Source organism: Phoenix dactylifera, unplaced genomic scaffold (genome assembly GCF_009389715.1).
Source record: "Phoenix dactylifera cultivar Barhee BC4 unplaced genomic scaffold, palm_55x_up_171113_PBpolish2nd_filt_p 000274F, whole genome shotgun sequence".
Taxonomy (NCBI): Eukaryota; Viridiplantae; Streptophyta; class Magnoliopsida; order Arecales; family Arecaceae; genus Phoenix; species Phoenix dactylifera.
Window position 1 is genome coordinate 597,204 of NW_024067759.1, and position 21,898 is coordinate 619,101.

The window sequence follows — 21,898 nt, forward strand, 5'->3', positions numbered from 1 at the left end:
GGATTCTTTAATTCAAATGTCCTTTTACTGATTTTACACTGGTAGAATTGAAGCCTTACACTGGTTAGTTAGATTACAGAAAAGAAAACCTTAATTTTGCAACAAATGGAAATCATGAACAATAATATGCAAAAACTGCCTACTGAAGTTACAAGTATAGAATGGGAGAAAGGAGGAAAAAAAAAAAAGAAAACTAGATATTAGTTACATATCTGAACTAATTATCCATTCCCGTCCAGCAAAATGAACATGATATGAATGATATAGAAGGTGCGCATAAAATTTTTCTCAGGCAACATATAGCATTTTCAAATAAGATGAATAATGTAGAAGAATTTAAAGAAGCACTCTTTAATAATTTATCAGCATCTAAAAGGGGTGGAAAGTTCAGAGGTGATTCGAGACTTCATCAAAACGGTAGAATACTTAGATGTCTAACACACAGGGAGGAAGTGCATTCAAGTGATAAGACACGTTGCTTACGAAATACATTGTCAATAAGTTACTTGTCATTATTTTGAAAGCATTTGTTTAGCTTTTAACAACTTAATTTCACATGAAGTTTGATTCTAATGAATTAGGAAAGAAGAAATTTTATGCTTACATGGTCATGGTACAAGAACTCTAGCTCTTCTATTCACCTGTAACAAACACTTTCATTGAATAAATTTTACTTCAGATCACCAAATTTTATGACCAACAAGGAGTTAGTTAGTTCACAGTTTCCAATATAAAATGCTATTTGATAGATGTAAGTGTGCATCATCTAGCATCAATAATATATTATTCAAAAAAATTTCCGACGAGGTCATTGTTCAAAAGAAGAAGAAGAAGAAGGCTTGAAAATAAGAGATGTAACATGGCTACACACCCAATTCCTATAGTGCAGCCAGACATGGGACAAGGATTTTTGGTGGTGGAAATAAAATGCAAGAAATCATTCATTAATGAAAGCATAAAAACTTTATGGATGCCAAACCAAGCTAGATATACTCATATACAGCACAACTTTCATTTGTGACACGTATGGAGCAGGAGTTTGTGTTAAACTGATAATGCCAAAAGCAGCATATGCCGAAACAACCTGAATTGGGTAGTTCGGCCAGTACCAAACCATACAGGCACAAAATCAGAATGGTTCGGCAACCTATTTGGCTTATAAAAACCCACCTCAACCCTTACTTCGGCCACTTTGACTGCGCACTCTCTACCCTCCCCCCCCCCCCCCCTTTCCTCCCTTGAACAGCACTAAAGACAACACCATCACCCTCAATCAAATATCTTTGGCCCCAATTGACGGTTAAGGTTAGGGTTTGGGGCTTTCGGGTGTCATCACCGACGATCTTCAAAAACCAGTTCAAACTAATCCAAAATATTTGGTTCGGTTCGGTTTATCAAGTTGGGCTGGGCTAACAGACTTCTGTCCAATGGGCTTAGGCTCCCATTTGAATTTAGGAAGGAAAGCCTTACCTAGCTTCCAGCTGACAAAGCCCAAAAAAAAATCTTAGAAAAGAAATTAGGAAAACAGAGAAGAGGAAGAGGAATAGGAGGCTTAGCTTAACCACTCTGCGACTAGGGTTCCGTTTGAAAACTTGGAATTGAGGAGAAAGGAATGGAATGGAAGGGAAAGTTAAAAATTTTGATATTTGGGAGTCTTTTAGTGGAGGGAAAGGAAAAGAAAAGGAGGGAATAGGAGGAAAAATTTTGGGCTCTAAGTCTCTCCTTTCTTTCCTCCCATAAGTGGGAGGATTTGGAGAGAAAGGAATTGAAACTTAATAAATTTTTTATAATACCTATTTTACCCTTAAATTAAAGAAGTACCAAATTAAAAGGACAAATATATCCTAGGGCATCTTTTGTTTTAACCTTTCATATGTCATCTCCATCTCCATATACCCATCTGCTGCACCTCTACGGAGCTCCATCTCCACAGCTGCACTTTCTTGGAGGAGCAACAATTGTTAAGCTTCAAAGGTAAGCTTATTCTCTCAATAGAAAAAATTAAAATAATTATTTTTTTCGTTAACTTGTTTTTGGATGTGATCTATTGTCTGATTTATGGCTTTTGGATCTGTGATGATTATATGGCTGTGGATGTGATAAAGGCGTCTCTTTTACTTATTTTGGATGTGATCTGTTGTCTTCTGATTTATGGGGTTTGGATCTGTGATGATTGTATGGCAGTGGATTTGATAAAGGCATCTCTTTTACTTGTTTTTGGATTTGATTTGTTGTTTTCTGATTTTTTGTTTGTTTGTTTGTTTCTTCTTCCGTTATTCGTTTTCTTTACTTTTTATTTCCTGCTCGTTTTTTTTACGGTGGTAGGTGTTGATCTCTTCAACCTGTTTTGGATCCGTTAAAAAGGAAAGTATGTTTCCTACATCATTTATTTTGAAAAAAATGAAGGATAAGATCTATTTTTTGAACCAGATTTTGGTTGTTATCCTTGAATCTTTGTGGATCTACTCGATGTCATCTAAATCACGGTCTTGGTTTCTGGTTTCTGGTTTCTATTTCAAGATCGGAGGTCCTGGTTTTTTGAGTGGATCCACATGTTTCTTTGTCCCGTCTTTAATGAATTATAATTATTCTTGCTGCTAAGCTCTGTTTTATTTGATTTTTTTTGCAATCGTACTGTAATAATGGACCTGCTCGTAGATGAGGAGGTTGTATCTTGATAAAGTTTGACTTGATTAGATTCAGTGATCCTAGCAATTATTCGCTTTAAGGTTGTGAATTTATATATCCTGTATTAATTATCCTCCAAATTGCCTGTGGGCATATATTAATAAGAGTGCCCCTTTTGCACCTCTACTCATAAGCATGCCCCTTTTATAATAAGGTGAGAATGTTAGTATTATTTTGATGTCTACAAAGCCATTGAGGTCATATGAAAGTGCTAATGCCATTAATTTAATTGATCAAGTAAATAAACACTCAAGGAAGAAATAAGCAATACATCCTCGATACATTCTGCACAATCGATACATTCTGCACAATCGATACATTCTTGATACACTCTTCCTATACATTTAAAACAACTTTCAAGAACTTATCTAAGGATAAATCTATTAGAAAAACTTGAGGAAAAAGCTAATTTTCAGTTTGATAAAATTAAGAGTGAAGTTCTCTTAATAAGGGGCAATTTTGTCTTTTTACCAGTCAAAGAGATGAAACTTGTATGAGCCTTGCATCCTAAATTAATTGGAATATATTTTATTGGTTTTATATGCTAAACTTATCTTAAGATGTAGAAAATCAGGATTAGAGTCGACCCCAAGAAGTTTAGAGTCGACTCTGATACATTTGACACGCTTTGGCACGCTGTGGCACACTATTGAACACTTGGCACAGAGTAAGAGTCAACCCTGGCACTACTGGCACATTTGGCATGCCTGGCACAAGATTCAGGTCGACCCCACAAATCAGCATTGAAGCTCGAGTCAACCCCAACAAGTTTCACAAGAAAATAGCTCTCTGGATTCACTGACAGAGTCGACCCCAAGTAAGTTCGAGTCGACCCCACTGGAGCCCGAATCGACCCCAGAAAAAGTCGAGTCGACCCCAACTTGAAACATCAGAAAAATAACTCTCTGGAATTTCTGTCAGAGTCGACCCCAACCAAGCTTGAGTCGGCCCCACTGGAGCTCGAGTTGACCCCAGAAAAAGTTGAGTCGACCTCAGCTTGAAACATCAAAAAAACTGCTCTTTGGATTTTCTGTCAGAGTCGACCCCAACCAAGCTCAAGTCGACCCCACTGAAAATTGAGTCGACCCCAAAAATATTTGAGTCAACCCCAGGCTATGGCACAGTAGCTCGAGTCGACCTCAGCAAAATTTGAGTCGACCCAAGCACGACTGACAGCATAATGGCTAGTTCTGCAGAAGTACATTTTGAGGCTCCAACGGCTAGAAACAGCTAGTTTCTCCATTCCAACAGCTAGAAAGTGACTAATAGAGGTTAGAGAGGTATTTAAAAGCCACTATTCATCAGAGGAAGGCATCTTTTGCAAAATCAAAGGGTGCATTCAAAAGAAAAGATATTCCTAGTGTTCATCATTCGTTGCTTCATTCAAATTCTGAAAGAAGGTGGTTGAGCAGTCTTCAAGTATCTTCAAGAGCTCTACCAACCCCTTGAGGAGTGAAACAACCTTGGTAAAGAAGAGAAGAGCAATCTACAAAGTGATAATTATTCTTGATGCGGGATTTGCACCCTGTCACCAGCAGAGTCCCCACCAATCCGAGCAGCGGAAGAGAGAGTGTCCCTCAGAAGGTATTGTCCGCTTTGGATCCGATTTGGGGGTCGAGCGTACCCGGAGCCCTCCTCACGGCGCCTCACGGTTTTGCCCCACAAAAGGCGCCTCCTGAGGAAAGGGTTATTGAGCCCCCCATTATATGGCACAGACCTTTCCGCTACACGGTCGATGTGGGACTAAATTCGGAGAACTCTCCGTAACACAGCCCCCCCAGCGGGAAGGTCCTGTGCCCGGGTCGGCTCCTTACTGGATAGGCGGAGGGCCGAGGCCCTCCTTCTAGCGCCATCTGATGCGGGATTTGCATTCCGTCACCAGCAGAGTCCCCACCGATCCGAGCAGCGGAAGAGAAAGTGTCCCTCAGAAGGTATTGTCCGCTTTGGGTCCGATTTGGGGGTCGAGCGTACCCGGAGCCCTCCTCATGGCGTCTCACAGTTTTGCCCCACAAAAGGCGCCTCCTGAGGAAAGGGTTATTGAGCCCCCCATTATATGGCACAGACCTTCCCGCTACACGGTCGATGTGGGACTAAATTCGGAGAACCCCCCGTAACAATTCTCTTACCTCTTCTTTGAGTGCATAATTGTGTTACTTGCTCATTTAGAAGCTTTATATTTTTTTTCTTTCATTCCTTGTAAGGTTTATTGGTGAGCCCGTAAAACCAACGGTGTAGGTTGTTGGTAAGTCCGTAAAACCAACGGTTAGGTTTAATTGGTGATCCCGTAAAACCAATTATAGGATTTTTGGATTGTGAGTCCGGTAAAACAATCCAACTGTAATCTGAGGGATTATAGTGAATTTCCAAGAAAACACTTGGAAAGTTGACTTAGGTTCCTTAGAGTGCACCGAACCACTATACTTTGCTTGTGTTTGTATTGTGTTTGTTTTGTTTCAATTGCACTTATACAATTTACATAAGCTAAAGTATTCATCCATCTATAAGTAAAATTTAAGGCCTTAAAATTTAGAAAACTCAATTCATCCCCCCCTCCTCTTGGGTTGTTATCTTGGGCAATAAGTGGTATCAGAGCGGGTGCTCTAGTATTAATTGTTGATCTCATGATCAAGAGCCAAAGATCATGACAACTCAAATTGGTAGCTCTCTATCTGAGGGACAATCAACAAATAGACCACCCCTATTTAATGGCACGAATTACACCTATTGGAAAGAAAAAATGAGAATATTTATACAAGCACTAGATTATGATATATGAAAAATCATAGTCGAAGGACCACACACACCCACCATTAGTATAGATGGCATGGTCATCCCTAAGCCACAAAAGAATTGGAATGACAATGATAAAAGAATGGCTCAACTTAATGCCAAAGCCATGAATGTCCTCTATTGCTCAATTAATGCAAATGAATTTAACAAAATATCAACATGTAATTCCGCTAAGAAAATTTGAGATAGATTAGAAGTTACGTATGAAGGTACAAATCATGTTAAAAAATCAAAGATAAATATACTTGTACACAAGTATGAATTATTTAAAATAGAACCTTATGAAAATATAACTGAAATGTTTACAAGATTTACTGATATAATAAATGGTCTCAAAAGCTTAGGCAAATCATATACTAACTCTGAATTGGTGCGTAAAATTCTCAGGTCTCTACCGCGTATGTGGAAGGCCAAAGTAACCGCAATTCAAGAGGCTAAGGACCTCAATACTTTTCAGCTAGAAGAACTCCTAGGGTCACTCATGACTCATGACTTGAATAAGAAGGAAAATACTGAAGAAGAGGTTAAGAAAAGAAAAACTATTGCATTGAAGTCTACAATCTCTAAAGAAGATAGTGAGTCAGATGATTCCGATGAGGAAGAGGGAGAGGACGCGTGGTTGTCTTTTAAACCTGGGCCGATTTTATATTGGAGAAGTCTGGGCCAGTTTTATCAGTTCGAATTGATTTTTTGAAAATTCGAACCAAAACCATATTTTTTCAGTTTAAATATTTCTAAAATGCTAGCTAAAAGATATTTCAACGAATAACCGATATAGGACTAAACACACGCCCACATGGATCCTCATATACTCCTCCATTTTAATCCTGACATCCTTGTCAAGCTAAGAATCCAAATCCATTCAAATCTAATCACAAATACCACGATCAGCCCTTATCCGCATGGGCTGGATCCGCTCCAATACTATTTGTAACAGCCTAGGACCTCATCCAAAAAAATTGGCCGGAAGATATTTTTTAGGTTCCTTATAAGTACTCGAGATCTTTCCGACGAATAACCTATGTGGGACTAAATACACGCCCACACAGATCCTCATACATAATTAGAAGCTTCAAAATTGGTCAATAAAAGAGAACATTCTAATTGCAACTATGATTTATTGGTCAAAGAATGCGTTTAAAACTCACCAATGACAAAATTACAACTCTTTGTAGCTGGTGAAAAAGATATCCTTTTGTGAAATAAATCAGATTTATATAGTTTGACCTGATTCCAAACTTGTAGATGGCAATCAACAACTACAATTAATGACTGATGGCAGGCTTCGAAAGGATAATTCTGGAAAGGGTGACGTTATAATATGTGATACTGAATATCAACAAGCACTATTAGGTAAAGCATACAGAATCAGAAACCTTCGTAAGGATTAAGAGATGCTCATAAAACCTGAGAAGTAAATGCTGAATGAATGTAATTATTCTTAGACTATCGAACCAAGTACATAGAGTTACAAAAGAATCCAAACATCAATTCAGGGGTGCATGTATAGCATCTATATTCGAACTCTGTCAATATAGTCCAATTTCGAAACTTTAAACATCAAAATTTACAGGGAAATAAAAGGAAACACACACCCACACATATATAAACACTTTATACATTAAAAAGTTTAAAGACATAAAAAGCAACAGAATGAACATTTAGGGGCTATCATTTATATAAAATCACTCAGGCAACCATGCTTCTTCTATCGGCGCAAACAGTAAAGTGCCTTATTTTGTTGCAGAATTTCTGTTTCATTGCTAAATCAAATAAATAGATTTCCAATATCATAGCATGTCTGTTGTAGAAAGTTCGTATGTTGATGCATGTAACAAAAATTAAACAGACATACATAAACATTGAAATTCAAATGATGGTCAAATTATGAAAGAAAATGAAAGACCTGTACTTAAACTACCCAAAGAACTCTAGATGGAATGAGATAGAGCAGAGGCAAGGTTGACCTTATCTTCACGTTCAACTCATTCATCGTGCTAATAAACTCATCTCTGCGTCGACAGACACAACACAAGAATTTAGGCATGCATTAAATTGCACAAGGGAACAGCATGGGGGACCAAAAGACCAAAAAAAAAAGAATTCCATATAAAGTATATACCGCTGCACGTTCTCTTCAGCCTTTAAGCGAGCAGCAGCAACAACACAACCATTGTCCAGATTTCAACCGAGAAAATTCCATAAACAAAATCAGCAATCTAAGTAAGAAGATAATACTCTAGAAAACTTGATATCAAACTAGCTCGGCACACTACCTTGAGTGCATCCAGATCCGATCCGACCTTCGAAATCTCCTCCTGCAGCAGAAAAATCCTCGCCTGGGACCAGGATTTCGAATCAGAGAAACGATTGCAGGATCAAGTCGACGATGATGACAAGAAGAAGAAGGATTGAGACCTCCTGAGTTTTGATCGAGGCAAAGGCCATGGAAAGCTGAACCTGGGAGCCTTTGAGCTCCTGCTCGCTCACCTCCTTGGTCCGCTTGGCCGCCTCCAGATGGGCATTGGCGGCGTCCAGATCGGTCTGGACCTCGAGGAATCGCTTCTTAAGATCCGCAACCCTGCGCTCTGGATCAAATTGGGGAGGAAGAAGGATGGATCGGGATGGAGCGAAGGGTGGAGAAGAGAAGGGAGGGTTAAAATCTCGAGGGTACCTCCTTGGGACTTCTCGGCGACGAAATCGCGGATTAGCGAGAGGAGTTGCTTCTGGGGCTCGCCGCTCGCCATGGCCGGAAAGCAAAGCAAAGTAAAAGGAGAGTGAGAGAGAGCTTCACTTCAGTCTCGCTCTCCTGCTTCCCGCTTTATGATCAACGAACCCCATTTATACAGAGGCTTTATGCTAAATGGGACGGCCGTTACGCTTGCGTCTCGGGACGCAAGCAAGGCCTAAATAACGGTAACGGTTGTTAAAGCAGAAGGTAATGGCGAAGAAGGGAACAAATGATGGTATTTTTCTTCCGAATCTCTAGTTAGTTAATAAAAATTGTTATTTGGAGCTGGTACAAATTCTTTCTGGAAGGAGTAAATGCAAAATTTAAATTTAAAATATCACTTTATTTAAATAAACACTGCACATACAAATAATTATAATGGATTCTTGTAACAATAAATAATTTGTTACAGTGGCTGCTATTTTTTTCTTTCATTACTCTATTTATATAAGGCAAAAGATAGGACCAACAGATATGGTAGCCATTGTAATGATTGTTATCAAATATCTGGGTTGTAACCTACCTAAATGTCCTCTATTCGCGGGAAAGAGTCCTTTTAGATCACTAGCTATGCTTTAGAGCTTGGCCCTACAATGTCCACGCCTAAATTGTCGACGCTTCCCTAACAATTTTGAGGTCTGGTGATAGGTCAACATAATATCAGAGCCAAAGGTCATGGACGCAAATCTCATTCAAGCCAATTTTACCTGTTTATGTGCTCGTGTCTTTTCATGTTTCAACTCATTCCTGTTATTTAAATCTTTTTTGACATTGTCTTGAACTGTTCTTGATTCGCAGGCATGACCTAGGTTGATATAAATTGTTGATCTCCCACCCCCAAAACAATTTAAGCTTTTGGGACAGTTTTCTATGAAGAAGCAATATGATACTATTAACTTGAACTCTTACAACAATTAAAAACTTATAGAGCCTCTCACATGATAGCCATGATAGATAAGGATTGCATATCAACTTTCAGACATCCAGGGCTCAAAAGGCATGAAAGATGATGTTGAGATTCAGAACCACTACTGCTGGTTATTTTTCAGCATAGACCTATAAAAAACAATGCATGCAAATACACATGCTATATTGTACCTCATCCAGTAAATTGCAATATTAAGCCAAGGCAACAATGATTTTTTTTTCTTTTCTTCCCGAAGCAAAAACAACATGTGATTTGAAATGTGCTTGAACCTTGGATAACGGCCGACATTGTATGCTGGGGCTCAACGGCAGAAACTACCAGTTCTTTGCGATCTTGGGCTCAGTCCTTGGCTTCCTCATCTTGGTTCCATTGCCTGAATTGAATGAAGCACGGTGGCAAAGCATCACTAAGAAAGAGGTAAAGAACAGGAGAAAATCTCAAAACAATTCATTCAAGTTAGGTTCATGCACATATCTGAGTAGGAATCAAACTGCAGAAAGTCTTTCATAGCTATATCTTCAGAAGTTTTGAAGTGCAGAGGGCAGCCAGGAAGCAGTTAATGGTTCCTAGATTGATGAGGCCACTAGAGATGTACAAATTAGGCGGCTGATTAGTGATTCCCCTGTAGCATATAGAACCAAGGCCACCTTCTGTCCTGAAGGCTAGTCAGGGGAGAGGGATCAAGAGACGGTCATGACCTCAATTCATTGACCCCTCACCTTGACATTGAAAGCATGATGAGATGGAAACTTGGTTCACTTCATGAAGCATGCAAGAAACTTAAAAGGCTTGCAGCTGAGAAAGGAAACCAGTCACCAATCATAATAAGCCAGGCAAGAGCACAGGTAATTACAGCCAATTTCCAAAACCGAGACAGTTGTTTTCTTCAAAAGAAAAAAACACCAAGACAAATTGTTTGAACCAAAGGGCCCCTAATCAACCTTTATGCAGCCCAAAGTAAACCTACCGAACTCCATCGGTCCATTCATCGCAGCTCCTTGCAGGAGCCAGAAAATTGCAAAGGCCAATAAATCTAATGTTGATAAGAAGCTTTACGGGCATCCTATGGGGCGTTATTATGAGCATTGCAGGATCATCCACTGGTTCCTCAAGAAAGAAATCATCAAAAATTTGTACTTCCTTCAAATGTTGACCTGCCTAAAAGACAGGGTTAACTCTATTAGCCAATGCCACTCAAGGTGTCATGTTTAAGAAAGTTTTTAAAATCTCTCACTTTTCACATCAGCCACTTTCTGTACGAAGCTATAGTATTAACCAGCAATGCTGTTTAACCATCATCAAGTAAGCACTTCTTCTTTAAACATTGTGATTTATCTCCCCGAGTTTTCTCCAACAGAAATTGTCACGCCCCAGATCCGGAGCATGACATGGTCGTGCTACCGTAGGATATTGCCCACAATAACACGAAGCCTACAATAACAATTCATATAGCATAATAAGAAAATATTTGTCCAATTCCATTTGCTAAACAAAAAGAAGCGGGTACAAGACATCTAAATCCAACATACGAATTCATAGACATAACTATACTTATTGATAGCTTGCAACTATGCTTCAAGCTTTATTGTTTCATTCTTCAGTCATTAATTCTTCCTCGCTCCTAGCAACCTTAATTATCTGAAACAAAAAAAAAACATAAAAAGACAAATGAGCTTTTTGGCTCAGTAAGTAACCATGCACCATCTTACCAGATCAAGCATAAATTTTTATATAATTCAATGCATCATTTGGAAAATAAAATTACACTATAATAAAATATTTCATAAACATAATAACAAACTGTCGTAACAAGCCAATCATGTATGCATCATGCAAGTTTGTCAAGCTGAAAGTACAATTTAAAATATTCATAATTGTCAAATATTTGCCATTTATCCATACTTTTAATCAAAACAGTGCTCACAGATTTTCGCGCTACGGTCACTATAACCCGTGACAGGGTCGTCTTCGTAATCGAAAAGATTTTATAATTCATATTCGTTACCAACTTTAACCCGTTGGCAGAGGGCCATTTTCGTTAGATGCTAGCTCTAGGGTATTGATTGGCCTCTATTTCTAGAGACAGTCATAGCTATCTGAGAGCTCGTAAAATATTTCATATTCTTCATAAATCATACCTTTATAAATAGATTGGAAATGCTAAATGGCATCGCAAAAATTTAAAATGGATAATCACGCCATATATATATCATTTTCATGCAATTTTTCATAATCATAATTCATATGTAAATCATCTACAATAAAGTATTTAGTAAGGATGCTATTTGGCCAAAAATATGGAACATTTACAAGCATATGCTTGATCCTAAATTTTTAAGAAAATGTAGGATCAATCATGTCAAATATAATTCATAATTTTATATCTAAAATTAATCAATAATTTGAAATTAATAAGGTTTGCGCCAGGGTCACTTACCTTGGTACACCCAAAGATCACTAGGTTCGATTTGGCAAATCGACTACACCTATTAGAAGCCATTTAAGAATATAAATTAATTCATATTCAACTATTTAAAATTTTCTTAAAAAAATTTAGAGGTTCAAAATGGACTTGATCGAGCTTCATACCCAAACTGGAAGGCGGAGGGAGAAGGATTAGCCAGGTGATGGTGCCCGACATCCCAAATTTGATCAGATCATAGAAGGGACAACATGATCAAGGTTGTTGATCTCGATCAGTTGGGGCAAGATGAGGATCTACTAGTAGGAGGGTCATAATGAAGGATCAAAAATCATTCCAACATTGACCGCTAATAGAGGATTTTACTTCAAACTAGGACGTAGTTAAAATGGGAAAAAGATATATTGGGATGAAAGACTTTTTGAGCAAATACAACTGAGCTAAATACCACTATTTGGTAATTTGTCATTGTATTTCAATATGATCTTACAAAAGCATACATGAATGGATGTTGTGCTTGCTTAATTTTGCATCAAGGCTATAATACAACCAATGTAGCCATATTCCTTTTAAGATCATAAGTCCACATGCCCTAATGGAACCATGCATTTCTGGATATGGAACCGTGCATTTCTGGATATGCTTATATGAGTTATGTGGGATTTGCAACATGGACTAGAGAAAGAAACATCTATTTTGACTAGCTACAGATGACCTTACGGCATATATCCAATTTTAAAAGCCTTTGCTATCAAACTCAAGAAAAACACATGTGGCAAAAGCAATCAAGAGATGGTCAAATACAGATAAGTCATAGACCCCACAACGATCAAAGTAGTTTGATGTTTAGCATCAATAGAATCTAACATGTAATTCAACATAATTAATGATCAAGCGAGATCAAAAGGGAAAAAAGAATCAATGGCTTTCAAATGTAAGTATAAGATACCATATGATCAAAGGCAGAAACAAGTCAATTATTTGAGCCATAGACTTAAACATGGAAAAATCAGCTTTATGAAACGGAATAGATTATAATTGGACAAAAAGGCAAAATTCGTATAGCTATTACAATTAGGTTGCCTAACAATGATCTGCACTTGGAAAAATGAGTTCAGTGTCCATATGAGGGAAATAAACATAGATCAAAATGTCTTATCTTGGATGGTCGGCTATGGCGACGCCCCAGAACTCTAGTGGTTCAAGGAAAGAGGTCGAGATCTTGATGGACCAAAAATCAGAGAGGTGAAATATGGGGATTTGATGGGTTTGGGCTGCCAATCTAGAAATAAGGTCCGACCAACACGGGTAGATCAACATCATTGGAGAGATAGAGAGAGAAGGAATAAAGCAAGAGATGGGATCTTCATTTTTTTTCTCTTTTGCATAACAAAAGAATAATTACCGAATTTTGAGACAACATCCAGTTGAGGCATCCATCAAACATGTGGTGAGCAATAAAATGATGCCCGTGATTGCCCAAAACCTGAACCCAAAAAGCCATGGAAATGAGAGGCTACAAGTGTTCCAGTTTCAGAATACGAACATATCCGATCATGTTGGAAGAGTAGAGTTCTTTGAGTAGGTTTCTCTAAAAAGGAATCTTAGCTTCTATTCGGTGAGATATGAACAAAATAAGTTAGAGAAGGGATAGGATCTGGAGACTCACCTTTGAAATAAGAGAGATGGAAGTTCTTTGGTTAGCGACTTGATCAAAGGTGTCGTCAAGGCCTGGTAATGGGTGCCAGCGATGCCGAAGACAGGGAGAGGGAGAGAGAAGAAAAAGAACAAGAAGAGAAGCAGGATAGGTGATGGTCGAGCTCAAGAGAGGAAAAGAAATAGGGAGACGCGCGGCTAACATGGAAAGTCAGCACTAGCCATCCCGCACGAATAAACATCCTACACTCAAAAATCTAGTTAATTCCAGCAATTACTATGTGCGGCCAAGATGAAAAGTCAGCACTGGCCATCCCACGCGGACAAACCTTCCCCACCCAAAAATCTAGTTAATTCTGACAATTACGACACACAGCCAAGATGGAAAGTCAGCACTCGCCGTCCCACATGTACAAACATTCCACACCCAAAAATCTCGCTAATTTCAGCAATTATGACATGCGGTTAAGATGGAAAATCAGCACTTGCCATCCTGCACGGACAAATATTCAGCTCCCAAAAATCTAGCTAATTTCGGCAATTACGACACGCAGCTAAGATGGAAAGTTAGCACTCACCATCCTGCATGGACAAACGTTCCACACCCAAAAATCTGGCTAATTCCGACAATTACGACGCACGACCAAGATGGAAAGTCAGCACTCGCCATCCCGCATACACAAACGTTCTGCACCCAAAAATCTGGCTGGGGTTTTTTTCTTTCTAACAACCCAGGACCTCACCTAAAATGGCTAGCTAGAAGGCACAAGTCCTCACATACTTTCTCCTTTTAAGCCCTGATATCCTCGTCAGGTTAAGGATTCAAATACATTCAAATCTAATTATAAGCACTACGATCGGCATGTGATTAACCCTAATGAATTCGCGCTACAATGTCCTCTACTCCGCATAGGTCTGAGTCAGATCTGCTCTGATACCATTTGTAACAATTTAGGATCTCACCCAAAATGGCTAGCCATAAGATATTATTCACGTTCCTTAATCTTATATAAGTACTCAAGATCTATCCGGCAGATAATCGATGGGACTAAACACATGCCCGCACAGGTCCTCACCGAAACAATATTGAATCTCAATATGCGACTCTTTAAACAATAAAACTAATATTCAGATATGAATTTGATATAAATATTTCAGATCAAATTCATCAAATTAATGATTTCAATGTATAACATATAATGTTTGATTGAAATGAAACTGAATTTTCATCCTTTTTCAAGAAGAAAACGAAAAAGGAAAAAATATGTAAGGTTAAATTCCCTCGGCCACTTCTTCTAAAATGACATGTCTTACATCCTAAACATGGCAAATTCACATGATTTATGATACAGTTTTCTGCAAAATATACAAGCTAGTATAGTAAATAGTAATCAACTGATCATAAATAATAGATAAAAGTAAAATGTCGATGCTGCCATATATGAAAAAATTGTATAACATATGCCTGCATCTTGATCAATGTGTCATCCATAAAGATGTGCAAATCAAAAGGAAGAAACCACTGGATAGCAAACCTCAAGAAGATGTGCAGGATCTTTGGCACTTCAGCGGAGATTGGGTCGGTTGTTGATGCTCAAAAACTTAACAGAAGGGGGAAGACCGTCAGTTGGCAAGGACAAGAGACATGGGCAGTCTGAAATCTCAAGGCGAATGAGAGAGTTCAGGTTCTGGAACCCTTCTGGTAAGTGTGCAAGCTGCTCACAATCATGAATTTCCAATTCTTCTAATGCTTCGAGGTCTTGAAGTCCATTGGGCAGAGAAGTAAGCTGAGGACAGTGCTTAAGTTCAAAGTAGACGAGGCCTCTGGGAAGCCCATCATCAGGCAATGATAGCAGTTGCTTGAAGTGACTGATTTCCAGGCGACGCAGAGAGGCATGGCAGCTAAGTAGTCCTGAGGGAAAGGTACTTGTTGGCAACCAACTGAGGGTCAGGGAGGAGAGTGAAGCAAGACAACGCCATGACTCCCAAATCCAGTCACCACTCGCCCTCGCTTCTAAGGAATGAAGTGATGGGAAACTTGGCAAGCCAATCAATCTTGGGCAACCTTCAATCTTCAATATTTTCAAGGAAGGAAGATTGTGGATGAGTTGCCGCAAATCAATGCAGTCCTTAATAGCAAGCTCACGAAGGCAATGGAGCGCACAGCCATCATCTCCATACCATACCTGCAAGCTGGGCATGCTTTCAAAATGTAGCTTTTGGAGAGATGGAAAGGCCCTGTTGCCATGGGCACCACAAAATGCACAATTTACAAGCTGCACTCTGTCCATGCCTTTTATATAGAGATCTCTCAACATAGGCAGCTGTCCGAGTGGTGGGAGACTTTCACAGTTCTTGCAATCAGAGAGCCTTAAAGTCACTAGATTTGAAAAGGAAGAAATTCCCATCCAAGTTGGAAATATTGTGGCACCGTAGCCTACTATTGCGAGCTCTTTGAGGTTATTGTGAGGTTGGAGACTGGGTAGAACTTGCTGTCCAACTCCCATAGCATAACTCCACTGTAACTCTAACTTCTGAATGTATTGTTTGCTTGCTAAATCTGCCTTCACAGCTTCTTCTCCATGCCGAACAAGTTGGAGGTTTGAGATGAAAAGTTCCCCATGGATGTCATTCAAGTTCTGCAACTCTGATACCCCACATCTAGCCTTTGTACTTACAACGAATCTCGACAATGTTTGGAGATCAGTTAGTAGTCCTATTTCCGGTGGCATTGATCTTAACTTATGTCTTATAGGCATAGCTTCCTGTGAATCATCATCAAGATGCAGATCAAGATGCCTTAGCTTTTGCAGATTTTTCATGTGCGCGGGCAACTTTTCAAGGTAATAACAATTTCGAAGCCCCAAAGTTTGAAGGTTGTAAAGGCAATCCACTGATTCCGGCAGCCTTGTAATATTTGTGTTTCGAAGCTGGAGGCACCGAAGATGCTTCAGATCACCGATCGAGTCTGGAAGAACAACCAGGCCAGAATCGCTCAAATCCAAAGTACGCAGCCTTCCAAATTTCTCAGCAAAGTTGTCAGGGATGACCAAGCTATTGGATGCGGATCCCCTGACAAGTATAAGTGTGTACAAACCCTTCAAACTATGAAGTGCATCAAATATACTCCGTTGATTACGTGCACGTGAGTGCCTTGAGTCATTCTGCACAAACTGGTCATAGATCAACGACAAGTGCCGAGTCTTCTCGGAGAAATTGTATTGCTTGCCAAGCTCCATTGTGCAACACTCCCCTGCCGACACATGCTGTCCATAGTCATGAATAAGATCATGCATCGTGTATCTAGGTTGGCCGCTCTTATACTCAAAATGCGAGAGCTGGAAGAATGACCTTCTCACAAGGGAATCAAAGTAGCGGCAACCTGTGTCTTCTATTCGTTCTCCTCCTGTGGGCTGAATAAAATTTTGCGCCATCCACAACTGGACTATGAACTCCTTCTCAAACTCGAAACCTTTCGGAATTATGGAACAATACGCGAAGCATCGCTTAAGATGCGCAGGCAATTGCTGATAGCTTGAACCAACAGCACGCGAGATGTCGCTGTTCCCACCGGAGGATTCCCAGCTCTCGTTTTGTAGAATTGCTTCCCACTTGCTCCGATCGGTAATCTTGCGCAACCTATGACCCAAAGCTATTGCTGCTAAAGGCAATCCCTTGCACTTCTTCACAATTTCTTTCCCAACCTTATCTGGAGAGGAATATGCATGCGTGTTCTGGCCCATCGCATGCTGGCAGAACAAAGACCAGCAGTCATCATCTGATAAACCATGCAAAAAGTAGGTTGTGGTGCCCATCATGTCTGAGACTTCCTTGATCCTTGTAGTAACTAATACCTTACTTCCTTTTGCCCCAGAGAGCAAGGGGGCTCTCAGCCTATCCCACTCTTGCGGGTTTTCATTCCAGAAGTCATCCAAGACGAGCAGGTATCTCCTCCCATCCAGTTTCTTCTGAAGGTGTTTCTGAAGAGTGTCTAGTTTGGTGTTCCCACATGCAACACCATCTATGGATTCTGTTATGGCTTCGGTAAGCTTAAAGACATCGAAATTACGGGAGACATGAACCCACAACCTCAATTCAAAATGCTTTTCCACAGTCTCATCATTGTAGACTAGCTGAGCGAGGGTCGTCTTCCCCAGACCACCCATCCCAAGAACAGGAAGTACAGAAATTCCAGCTTCAACCGCCCCATCTGATGATATCAACCGCTCAACAATTCTCTGTTTATCATGTTCCCGACCCAAAGCATTTGGTGGATCCATTGAGGTGGTCTGAGGGAGTTCACTCCCCTCCCCATGATGCCTTGCTCCGTCTGCCCGTCTTAAACCGAACTCATTCTGCCTTCTTCCAAGAAATTCCAGCCTCTGCTCTATTTCTTTGATCTTATGGGACATCTCATACCTAAACTGTGCACGCTTGGGGTTAACTATAGATAAGGAGTTGCGTACCTGCGCTATGGGATCAACTGCCGGCGTTGAGCTTCTGTGGCAAATTCATCCAACACATCAATCGCATCATACGCAACATCCCTGAGCTCATCAAGCCACAATTTCACTGCACTTCTTGTCTCCTCTCCTTCTTCCGCATCCGTGAGAACAGCTTGAACCATTTTGACAGTAGTCGTGAGATTCCTCAGTTCTTTCGTAAGTCCATCTTTCAATCTCAGCTCCTCCAGCAGTAGACGAACTGAAGTCTCCAGTATGACCTGAAAAAAGTCTGATAGCGCGTCGTCTTCCATGAGAATCGGCTGTAAAGGGTGGGGTGGCGGGCAGGAGATGGAGATTGGGTTGCAGAGTGAATTGGTTGGCGACAAACACAGGAGAGAGTAGATAACTTTGTGAGTGGTTGTTAGATCTTCTCAATACAGCTAGTGTATTTGGTAATGGAAATGAAAGTCAAGGCGGAGACTTGGCGTGTGGTGGTTGGCGTGATACCCGGCTTTTGAATTGCGCCTGGTTTATTTGGCCATCTCAGTTGAATTTAATCTTCAAAAAAAAAAAAAAAAAAATCGGCGCGTGCCGCGCACGTGCCTAGAGAGAAGAGGACTTCCGATGAAAGTCTTCTTCCTCCCAATTTTACCAGATGGAATCCGACTCTTGGTTGGATTCCGGTCACGACCGAGGCCTATTTCGAGGCTCTCCCCGAATCTTCTTCCACCTCACTCGAAGCTCGCCGTAGGCATTTCTCTTGATCTTCATTCCATGTGCCGATCACCTTCTCATTGTTGTCACAGCCAATCCTCACCGAAAAATCAGTAAGGACCCTGCCACCTCGAGCTACTCCTCTCCTCTCCTTCTGGACTGTTTGGAGCTACAATTCCGATCGGTGATCGCTGGAATTGGTCGAGAAGGCCAGCGTCCTATTTTTTCTCTATTTTTGGAAACTAACCTTATTTCTTCTTGTTTCCGGCACTTGCCGCCGGAGGCTCTCTCCGATGCCCCATAGTGGCTTATGGCCATGGCCGAGGTTCCGGCTGCTGAGATGCTCTGTTCCACAATTTAAGAGGTTGGAACCCCTATTTTTTTGATGGATTTGGTGTTGCCGGCTGCTAGTCGCCGCCGACCGCCCATTGGCCACCTATGAGTCTCTTGATCCCAAAACCACTGCAGCCACTGTTTTTGCTTTGAATATGGTCAGCGAGTCGTCGGATTGCTAGTAATAGGGTCTCCCATGTTTTGTTACTTCTTTTCTTCCATTCTGTCTACCGTTGTCGGGTGTGGCACACTGTCGTGGGTCGTCCGTCGTTGGGGGTCGCCGACCATAAGCATCGTCGAGGGCCTTCCTCTATTTTGGAAAGGAGAGGAAGGGAAGGAAAGAGGGCCTCACACCTCTCTTCTTTTTCTTTCCTTATTTTCTCTCTCCTCTCTCTAGTTCTTCTTTCTTGCTCTCTCTATTTATCACTCTTTCTCTCTCTACTCGTTCTCTCTCTACATATTTTAGTGGACTAGTGGTGGGTCTAGATATTTTGTAAAGTCGGGCTAACCCTTAGAGAGGTCCCAGCCAGTGTTGTGTGATTTGGAGCTTCGAGCCAATATTGGTTTCAGGTCGACATTATGCAGCCGTAGGAAGGGTTCCGAATCGAAGTTATGCAATGCGAGGGGTTCCGAGTTTTTGGGTTGACTTCTCTCTCTGTCTTGGTATTTTCTCTCTATTTGATCTGTAAAATTCTTGGTTAAAAGGATTCGGTGGTAGTTTGACGTTACTACGTGATGGTGGACCCTTTAGTAGACTAGTAGAGGGTTCTGGGTTGTCGAATACCTCGGATGATTTTTGATGTTGATTTGATTCTATCAGAAAACAATCTTTAGGGCAAGAGGACGTCGAGCAGAGCTTTGTGTGATGCGGTTGGATCCACTAGACCGCCTCCGACTGAATCATTTGGTTATTTTTGCTTTTGAGTCCTTGATGTTAATCTTATTTCAGCATAGCCTTGCTCGGGCTAGCCGACTTGGCTTTTATTAGAGTCGCTTTGGGTTTAGTTGTTTCTTAAATTCAATTAGATCAAGTCAAGTTAAGGGGTCAGGTAGCCACCTATAAATAGATGTGGTGAGCACCTATTTCGGGATGCAAAAATTAATTGAAAGGCTTTTGCCCTAGCTCTCTTCCCTTCTCTTCTCTCTTCTTGCGACGCCTTCCCCCTCTCCCTAGGCCGCTGTCCAAGGCCGCCGCCCCCTCCTTCGTCCGGCTGCACCACCTCTGTCCCAAGAGGCCAGCTACCTTCTCCCTCTTCTTCCTCTCCTCCTTGATCCCTACCAGCCTCTACAAACAACTCCATCCCGTCGGATTATCAACCCATCCTCCCCTGCGCAGTCGTTAGTCGGAGGCTGATATCTTGAGATCCCGACGTCCTCTCTAGACCCACGACCTACCATTGGAAAGCTAACGCGAAGACCTACAACATATCCAAAATTTAGATCGATCTGACGGACGGATCTTCAGAAATCATTTCTGAAATCAGGTCGGAACCACCCTCCTAAAAATCAAGAAGAGTCAAGAATCTTGGGATACGGATCAAATTCTATCGGATCGCATCAATTTGGTATCAAAGCAGTTCAATCCTTGGCCTTGGAAGATGGTGAACACCCGCTCTACTGTTAGCAATATATCATATAAATAAACAATAAATCTATTATTTCAATTAATGGAAAATCTTAAAGGGAATAATATACATGCATATTATTCGGCATCCAAATAATTCTATTTTAATGCAAAATAAATCTATTCTAGCACAAAATAAATCTATGCATTTAATAAATTTATATTATAGAAATTCAAATCCTACAAATCTACTAATATTAAATTAAAAATAAAAGGAGAAGAAAGTAGCCTGATTGAAGGCAGGTCGAAGCACGTAGACGCTGTCCCAAAGAAGTATTTGCCCCCACGTACGGGTCACCCAGCAATCCTTCTCGGAGATACGACGACCCTACAACTTCTTCTTCGGCACGTCTCGGAAGAAGTCAAAGCGAACCCGATCGGACTTGCAGATCCAGCAAAGAACGGAATGAAAAGAACTAAATAAACTGAATAAAAATGTAAAAATAAAATTTGGAAGTGGCTAAGAGGGAGAAGAATTTTTTTAGAATTTTTTCACTATTTTTCTGAAATTTTTCGTACTTGAATAGGATGAAATAGGGGGTTTATATAGGAATTTATAATAGGGGCAATATGGTCTTTTCGGCGGACACGTCCGCGTCCGCGTCCGCGCTCTTCGCGCGAACGTGGGCAACGTGCGCCAGTTGGCGCCCGCTGGCGTGTTCCCATTTAAACCAAAAACGCCCGTTGGGCGTTTCCAATTCAAACGGGCTCGCCCGTTTTATTTCTCAAACGCGCACGCGGCCCGGTGCGCATCTAAATCCTTCTTTAAAAGCCCGGTTGTTTCCAAAACCAAACGCGCACGCGGACCGAGACTCGGCCGCGTGCGCATTTAATTTTTCCTACAATCCCCCATAAAAATTAATTTTTTTAAATAATTTCTAAAATCAAAACAAAATGCTGGATATCTTATATTATGTAATAGGTGTAGGTACCTTTCGGTTTGAACCTTCACTTAGTGACAATTGATTACATCTGTGGAGCTAAGGTGGTCTTAACCTTGAACCTCGGTCCATGGCTCAGATTAAATCAACAACACACATAATATAGCCCGATCTGGGTTCTAAGCGGGTTGCGCTGTTATGGCCATGCGCAGATATCTATCATGTGCTTTTTAGAGAATCGCCCATTTTCCATAATCGCGGCCTCACGACTGCACATATAGGTGAGTCCTAATAAGGAAGCTAGCAAGGAAGCTCCTGCCTCTTGGGTCTCGGACTCATTAAGAGTTATACAAACGAACTCATCCTACCGCTTGCTTTTATGAGCACTAGCGCCATAGGGATGAGGAAAACATGAAATAGTGCTCCTCTTAGTCACATTCCGGTTTGTTTCTACCCATTGAACCTTTTAAGGTTGGGTTCCCACCGTGGTGATCTATCTTTATGGGCTAAGCCCCATCCCCCTCGACGACTCTAGAACTACTGTTCTAGACAAGCCTTTAGTAAGCTGATCAGCCAAGTTATTTTCTGATTTAACAAAATTTAAGGCAATAACATTATTTTTCAATTTATATCTTAATGATTTATGACGCACTTTTAAGTGCCTGTTCATTTTTACATTGACATTT

The 21,898-nt window shown here is 40.7% G+C and overlaps 1 protein-coding gene across 32 annotated transcripts in view; it reads right to left on the reverse strand.

The window, feature by feature from the left end:
* LOC103708303 overlaps positions 1-18,088 on the reverse strand; it is a 39,506-nt gene extending 21,418 nt beyond the window's left edge. For 4 of the 32 annotated variants that reach the window (XR_005507757.1, XM_039117778.1, XM_039117777.1 and 1 more), the window contains exons 1-9: positions 13,229-14,744; positions 11,575-11,623; positions 10,372-10,775; positions 9,407-10,295; positions 8,153-8,384; positions 7,897-8,066; positions 7,755-7,817; positions 7,601-7,620; positions 7,446-7,490 (exon numbers count right to left, since the gene is read on the reverse strand). Coding sequence is in view for 21 of the 32 variants with exons in the window: in XM_039117778.1 (XP_038973706.1) it covers positions 7,446-7,490; positions 7,601-7,620; positions 7,755-7,817; positions 7,897-8,066; positions 8,153-8,225 (371 nt within the window). In the remaining 11 variants the exon portion in view is untranslated. The other 28 variants (XR_005507758.1, XM_039117763.1, XM_039117769.1 and 25 more) reach the window with 27 other exon arrangements.
* Positions 18,089-21,898: the final 3,810 nt, after the last annotated feature.